General features: G+C 37.3%; 1 protein-coding gene across 3 annotated transcripts in view; it reads right to left on the reverse strand.

Annotated features, from left to right (window-relative positions):
- FOCAD (focadhesin) overlaps nucleotides 1–8,608 on the reverse strand; it is a 311,528-nt gene that overhangs the window by 252,068 nt on the left and 50,852 nt on the right. For all 3 annotated transcript variants that reach the window (XM_029202338.1, XM_029202336.1, XM_029202339.1), the window contains exon 5: nucleotides 1,414–1,518. In XM_029202338.1, coding sequence (XP_029058171.1) covers nucleotides 1,414–1,518 — 105 coding nt within the window. The remainder of the gene's footprint in view (nucleotides 1–1,413; nucleotides 1,519–8,608) is intronic.

The raw sequence follows: 8,608 nt of genomic DNA on the forward strand, positions 1-8,608 counted from the left end.
ATAAACCAAGTTAACTAATAAGTTAACAATGAATTAACTAATCCATTGTACTACATTCTTCCATCTTTTCTGTGTTTTTGAAAACATTCAAAAAACATGTTAACAGGGACTTCCCTGGTGATCCAGTGGTTAAGACTCCATGCTCCCAATGCAGAGGGCCCGGGTTCGATCCTGGTCAGGGAACTAGATCCCGTGTGCCACAACTAAGACCTGGCACAGCCAAATAAATAAATAAAAACTTTTTAATTAAGAAAAAATATATAAAATGCAAATCTGACCTTGTTTTTAAAAAGTGACTTAAGAAACTCGATAATGTGCTCATAAAAATAAAGATGATAAATAGCACTAAAATATCAGGAAAATTATACTCCAATAAAGACATTAAAAAAAATCAGGAAAGATCACTGTAATATATGAGACACTGTTTACTTATTATCAAAAGGAAAGTACTATAAATATACGTAAGTAATAGGTACCACGTATTATTATACTTTGGAGAGGCACGCACAGCTTCTGATAGCTGTGGTGTCAAATGCTCAAAACTGCAGGTCTTGTATGCTCAAGCCAATGACAGCTCACAGATATGATTTACTTTCCCTGTTGGATTGCCATAGCCTATGTAAGTCATTTTCCCCCAGAACCAGCACCCTTGTTTATGGTCTCATGGTCTCATTCTTTTGAAACGCATATTCTAGATGCATCACTGAACAGAGTTTTCAGGACAATATACACTGGTTACATGGCATCTTCTGGGATCCCCTGCTCACTAAGGAGCCCCTCTCTTAAGAAATGACTTTCTAGGACCTTCAAGGCAATGGTTAAGGTCACCTTCAAAAGTAAGCATGACACTTTCCCTTATCCAAACTCTCCCATAAAATCCAATATATTTCAACATAACTGTTGCTGTGTATATTTTCTTTTAAAATAATTCTACCATGTTACATTCTGAAGATGACAAAAAAAAAAAGGCAAATCAATGCTCCTAAGTACTGATCTTGCCCTGGGTAATAACCCTTGAATAGTCCTCCTATTACTTTTTATAGTGAGGAAGTTTACCCTCCTGCCTAAACTAAGCCCCTCCTGCTCTTAGTACATCTGTCCAATGAACTCTTCACTTTTCATAGTATTGGGAAGATGGTTCTATATCCCAGAGCAAAACAAACAACCTGAATTTTGGATAAAAGATTCCAATTTCAAGGAAACAACCCTGAAAGCCACGTTGGTGATACTCAGCATATAGTAGTCAACTCTATCTCAATCCTGTCTCTTTGAAATACTAACTTCCGAGAGCGCAAGACTCACAGTCCTTGCTGAGTTAAATATACTAATTCTTAATGGATTAGCATGTCTCAATTCATAACTTATTTAACAATTCACCAAAAAATGTTTCAAAAGAAAGGAGAAAAGGCATACCTAATATTATATATATCCTGAATATTCTTCTCTCCACCACGTCCTTCCTTAAGAGCTTGCATTTGTAATAATTTCATAATGGCTTTTATCAAGCCATGTGTATCCCTGTAAAGAAATACAACAACATGTCAAATGTCATAAAGTGAATATTCCAATCAGGTACGTAATCCTACCACTTTTAAATAGTTGAACACTTGCCACCCACACTGAACAGGAGCCATCCACACACACCCAGCTTACTGCATAGCACAGCCAAGAATAGGCCTACAAGCTCCCATTCAACACATTGAAAGGAGGAGCAGTGGAGCCAAAGAATCAAACCACTAACCCATCAATCACCTCCATACATGCACTTGGGGGAAAATCAATCAGGAAAAAGGAAACACTAACCCACATAACTGCAGGCAGTGACCACATCAGTTACCCGCACTGAATAATCAAGTCCTTCATTTATAAATATTAGCAGACCATGAATAATAACCAGACATATGAAATGGAACAGCCACTCAAAAAAGTGGGCCAGGGGACCAATCAGAGAAAATAACCCCCATTAAAACAAAGTTAATGGAAGTGGGGAACAGAAATTTAAGTTTTCTCATCCTCTGTAAGAGGCAGCAGGATAATAAATCAAAAAGAAGGCCTGCCCTTTTTTATTTTTTTGCCTGTTATTAATTATTTTAAATTGTGAAACAGGATTTTACTCCAGCATTACTGAGGTAAAACTGACAAATACAATTGTAATATAATGTGTACAACATGATTTACATGTACATTGTAAAATGGCTGCCATAATCAAGTTAATTAACACATCACTTCACATAGTTACTTTTTCTTTTTTTTGGTAAAAACACTAAATACTCTCTTAGCAAATTTCAAGTACACAATACAGTATTGTTGACTACAGTTACCACGTGGTACATTAGACCCTCAGAACTTATTCATCTTATAACTGGAAGTTTGTATCTTTTGACCAACCTCTCCCCATTTCTCCCACCCAGCCCCCGGCAACAATATCTGTTCAACTTCTTTTTTTAGATTCCACATATAAGTGGTACCATCCAGTATTTATCTTTCTCTGTCTGGGTTATTTCACTTAGCACAATACCCTTCAGGTTCATCCATGTTGTCACAAATTACCCTGCCCTTTTTAAATAAGATGCTCCTCGGGAACAAAAAAGAAATCTTAGAAATAAAGATTACCCGTTAAATTTTTAAAAAGTAATATTTTTAAAATCATGGGTGTTCATATTTACAGATCATCTATTGTAAGCTAAGTACTCTCCTAAGAGCTTAACGTGTATTGTGTCATTGCTATCTAGAAATCACTTTCAACAATCATCGACAGGAAGACACTGGAACTCACCAAAAAAGATACCCCACATCCAAAGACAAAGGACAAGACAAAATGAGACGGTAGGAGGGGTGCAATCACAATAAAATCGAATCCCGTAACTGCTGAGTGGGTGACTCACAAACCTGGCAACACTAATACCACAGAAGTCCACCCACTGGAGTGAACGTTCTGAGCCCCACGTCAGGCTTCCCAACCTGAGGGTCTGGAAACGGGAGAAGGAATTCCTAGAGAATCAGACTTTGAAGCCTAGTGGGATTTGATTGCAGGACTTCAACAGGACTGGGGGAAACAGAGACTATACTCTTGGAGGGCACACACAAATTAGTGTGTGCATCGGGACCCAGGGGAAGGAGCAGTGACCCCAGGGGAGACTGAACCAGACCTACCTGCTAGTGTTGGAGGGTCTTCTGCAGAGGCAGGGGTTGGCTGCATGTCACCATGAGGACAAGGACACAGGCAGCAGAAGTTCTGGGAAGTACTCCTTGGCTTAAGCCCTCCCAGAGTCTGCCATTAGCCCCACCAAAGAGCCCAGGTAGGCTCCAGTGTTGGGTCGCCTCAGGCCAAACAATCAACAGGGAGGGAACCCAGCCCCACCCATCAGCAGACAAGGAGATTAAAGTTTTACTGAGCTCTGCCCACCACAGCAACAGCCAGCTCTACCCACTACCAGTCCCTCCAACTAGGAAACTTGCACAAGCCTCTTACATAGCCTCATCCACCAGAGGGCAGACAGCAAAAGCAAGAAGAATTACAACCCTGCAGCCTGTGGAACAAAAAACACATTCACAGAAAGACAGACAAGATGAAAAGGCAGAGGGCTATGTACCAGATGAAGGAACAAGATAAAACCCCAGAAAAACAACTAAATGAACTGGATATAGGCAATCTTCCAGAAGAAGAATTCAGAATAATGATAGTGAAGATGATCCTGGACCTCAGAAAAAGAATGGAGGCAAAGGTCGAGAAGATGCAAGAAATGTTTAACGAAGACCTAGAAGAATTAAACAACAAACAAACAGACATGAACAGTACAATAACGGAAATGAAAAATACACTAGAAGGAATCAATAGCAGAATAACTGAGGCAGAAGAACAGATAAGTGACCTGGAAGACAGAATGGTGGAATTCACTGCTGTGGAACAGAATAAAGAAAAAAGAATGAAAAGAAATGAAGACAGCCTAAGAGACCTCTGGGACAACATTCAATGCAACAACATTTGCATTATAGGGGTCCCAGAAGGAGAAGAGAGAGAGAAAGGACCCGAGAAAATATGTGAAGAGATTATAGTCGAAAACTTCCCTAACATGGGAAAGGAAATAGCCACCCAAGTGCAGGAAGCGCAGAGAGTCCCATACAGGATAAACCCAAGGAGAAACATGAAGAGACACACAGTAATCAAATTGGCAAAAATTAAAGACAAAAAAAAATTACTGAAAGCAGAAAGGGAAAAACGACAAATAACATACAAGGGAACTCCCATAAGGTTAACAGCTGATTTCTCAGCAGAAACTCTACAGGCCAGAAGGGAGTGGCATGACATATTTAAAGTGATGAAAGTGAAGAACCTACAACCAAGATTACTCTACCCGGCAAGGATCTCATTCAGTTTCTACTGAGAAATCAAAAGCTTTACAGACAAGCAAAAGCCAAGAGAATTCAGCACTACCAAACCAGATCTACAACAAATGCTAAAGGAACTTCTCTAAGTGGGAAACACAAGACAAGAAAAGGAACTACAAAAACAAACCCAAAACAATTAAGAAAATGGTAATCGGAACATACATATCGATAATTACCTTAAACGTGAATGGATTAAATGCTCCAACCAAAAGACACAGGCTCGTTGAACAGATACAGAAAACAGGACCCATATATATGCTGTCTACAACAGACCCACTTCAGACCTAGGGACACATGCAGACTGAAAGTTGAGGGGATGGAAAAAGATATTCCATGTAAATGGAAATCAAAAGAAAGCTGGAGTAGCAATACTCATATCAGATAAAATAGACTTTAAAATAAAGAATGTTACAAGAGACAAGGAAGGACACTACATAATGATCAGGGGTCAATCCAAGAAGAAGATATAACAATTATAAATATATATGCACCCAACATAGGAGCACCTCAATACATAAGGCAACTACTAACAGCTATAAAAGAGGAAATCAACAGTAACACAATAATAGTGGGGGATTTTAATACCTCACTTACACCAATGGACAGATCATCCACACAGAAAATTAATAAGGAAACACAAGCTTTAAATGACACAAAAGACCAGATGGATTTAACTGATATTTATAGGATATTCCATCCAAAACAGCAGATTACACTTTCTTCTCAAGTGCACACGGAATATTCTGCAAGACAGATCACATCTTGGGTCACAAATCAAGCCTCAGTAAATTTTAAAAAATTGAAATCATATCAAGCATCTTTTCTGACCTCAACGCTATGAGATTAGAAATCAATTACAGGGAAAAAAGCGTAAAAAAACACAAACACATGGAGGCTAAACAATACATTACTAAACAACCAAGGGATCACTGAAGAAATCAAAGAGGAAATCAAAAAATACCTAGAGACAGATGACAATGAAAACATGACAATCCAAAACCTATGGGATGCAGCAAAAACAGTTCTAAGAAGGAAGTTTATAGCAATACAATCCTACCTCAAGAAACAAAAAACATCTCAAATAAACAACCTACCTTACACCTAAAGGAACTAGAGAAAGAAGAACAAACAAAACCCAAAGTTAGTAGAAGGAAAGAAATCATAAAGAACTGAGCGGAAAAAAATGAAGTAGAAACAAAGAAGACAATAGCAAAAATCACTAAAGCTAAAAGCTGGTTCTTTGAGAAGATAAACAAAATTGATAAACCATTAGCCAGACTCATCAAGAAAAAGAGGGAGAGGACTCAAATCAATAAAATTACAAATGAAAAAGGAGAAGTTACAACAGACACCGCAGAAATACAAAGCATCCTAAGAGACTACTATAAGCAACTCTATGCCAATAAAATGGACAATCTGAAGAAATGGACAAACTCTTAGAAAGGTATAACCTTCCAAAACTGAACCAGGAAGAAATAGAAAATATGAACAGACCACTCACAAGGAATGAAATTGAAACTACTATTAAAACTTTTCCAACAAACAAAAGTCCAGGACCAGATGGCTTCACAGGTGAATTCTATCAAACATTTAGAGAAGAGCTAACACTCATCCTTCTCAAACTCTTCCAAAAAATTGCAGAGGAAGGAACACTCCCAAACTCATTCTATGAGGCCACCATCACCCTGATACCAAAACCAGACAAAGATGCTACAAAAAAAGAAAATTACAGACCAATATCACTGATGAACATAGATGCGAAAATCCTCAACAAAATACTAGCAAACAGAATCTAACAACACATTAAAAGGATCATACACAATGATCAAGTGGGATTTATCCCAGGGATGCAAGGATTCTTAAATATATGCAAATCAATCAATGTGATTCACCATATTAACAAACTAAAGAATAAAAACCATATGATCATCTCAATAGATACAGAAAAAGCTTTCGACAAAATTCAACACCCATTTATGATAAAAACCCTCCAGAAAGTGGGCATAGAGGGAACCTACCTCAACATAATAAAGGCCATATATGACAAACCCACAACAAACATCATTCTCAATGGTGAAAAACTGAAAACATTTCCTCTAAGATCAGGAACAAGACAAGGATGTCCACTCTCTCCACTATTATTCAACATAGTTTTGGAAGCCTTAGCCACAGCAATTAGAAAAGAAAAAGAAATTAAAGGAATACAAATTGGAAAAGAAGTAGTAAAACTGTAACTGTTTGCAGATGACATGATACTATACATGGAGAATCCTAAAGATGCCAACAGAAAACTACTAGAGCTAATCAATGAATTTGGTAAAGTTGCAGGATACAAAATTAATGCACAGAAATCTCTGGCATTCCTATCACTGATGATGAAAAATATGAAAGAGAAATTAAGGAAACACTCCCATTTACCCTTGCAACACAAAGAATAAAAATACCTAGGAATAAACCTACCTAGGGAGACAAAAGACCTATATGCAGAAAACTATAAGACATGGCTGAAAGAAATTAAATATGATACAAACAGATGGAGAGATATACCATGTTCTTGGATTGGAAGAATTAATATTGTGAAAATGACTATACTACCCAAAGCAATCTACAGATTCAATGCAATCCCTATCAAATTACCAATGGCATTTTTTACGGAACTAGAACAAAAAAATCTTAAAATTTGTATGGAGACACAAAAGACCCCGAATAGCCAAAGCAGTCTTGAGGGAAAAAAATGGAGCTGGAGGAATCAGACTCCCTGACTTCAGACTATCCTACAAAGCTACAGTCATCAAGACAATGTGGTACTGGCACAAAAACATAAATATAGATCAATGGAACAGGATAGAAAGCCCAGAGATAAACACACACACCTATGATCAGCTAATCTATGACAAAGGAGGCAAGGATATACAATGGAGAAAAGACAGTCTCTTCAATAAGTGGTGCTGGGAAAACTGGACAGCTACATGTAAAAGAATGAAATTAGAAAAATCCCTAAAACCATACACAAAAATAAACTCAAAATGGATTAGAGACCTAAATGTAAGACCGGACACTATAAACCTCTTAGAGGAAAACATAGGAAGAAAACTCCTTGACATAAATCACAGCAAGATCTTTTTTTATCCACCTCCTAGAACAATGGAAATAAAAACAAAAATAAACAAATGGAGCCTAATGAAATTTAAAAGCTTTTGCAAAGCAAAGGAAACTACAATCAAGACGAAACGACAACGCTCAAAATGGAAGAAAATATTTGCAAACGAATCAACAGACAAAAGATTAATCTCCAAAATATATAAACAGCTCATGCAGCTCAATATTAAAAAAATAAACAACCCAATCCAAAAATGGGCAGAAGACCTAAATAGACATTTCTCCAAAGAAGACATACAGATGGCCAAGAAGCACATGAAAAGCTGTTCAACACCACTAATAATCAGAGAAATGAAAATCAAAACTACAATGAGGTATCACCTAACACCAGTTAGAATGGGCATCATCGGAAAATCTACATACAACAAATGCTGGAGAGGGTGTGGAGAAAAGGGAACCCTCTTGCACTGTTGGTGGGAATGTAAATTGATACAGCCACTATGGAGAACAATATGGAGGTTCCTTAAAAAACTAAAAACAGAATTACCATATGACCCAGCAATTCCACTACTGGGCATATACCCTGAGAAAACCATAATTCAAAAAGAGTCATGTACCACCATGTTCATTGCAGCTCTATTTACAATAGCCAGCTCATGGAAGCAACCTAAATGCCCATCGACAGACGAATGGATAAAGAAGATGTGGTACATATATATACAATGGAATATTACTCAGCCATAAAAAGGAATGAAATTGAGTCATTTGTAGAGACGTGGATGGATCTACAGACTGTCATACGGAGTGAAGTAAGTCAGAAAGAGAAAAACGAATATCGTATATTAACACATATATGTGGAACCTAGAAAAATGGTACAGATGAACTGGTTTGTAGGGCAGAAATTGAGACACAGATGCAGAGAACAAACGTATGGACACCAACGGGGTAAAGTGGTGGGGGGGGTGGTGGTGATGAATTGGGAGATTGGGATTGACATGTATACACTGATATGTATAAAATGGATAACTAATAAGAACCTGCTGTTTAAAAAAATAAATAAAATTAAATTTAAAAAAAAACAAAAAAGAAATCACTTTTTTTTTTTTTTTTTTCTGTACG

Source organism: Monodon monoceros, unplaced genomic scaffold (assembly GCF_005190385.1).
Source record: "Monodon monoceros isolate NGI ecotype Baffin Bay Population unplaced genomic scaffold, NGI_Narwhal_1 Super_Scaffold_5, whole genome shotgun sequence".
NCBI classification, from domain to species: Eukaryota; Metazoa; Chordata; class Mammalia; order Artiodactyla; family Monodontidae; genus Monodon; species Monodon monoceros.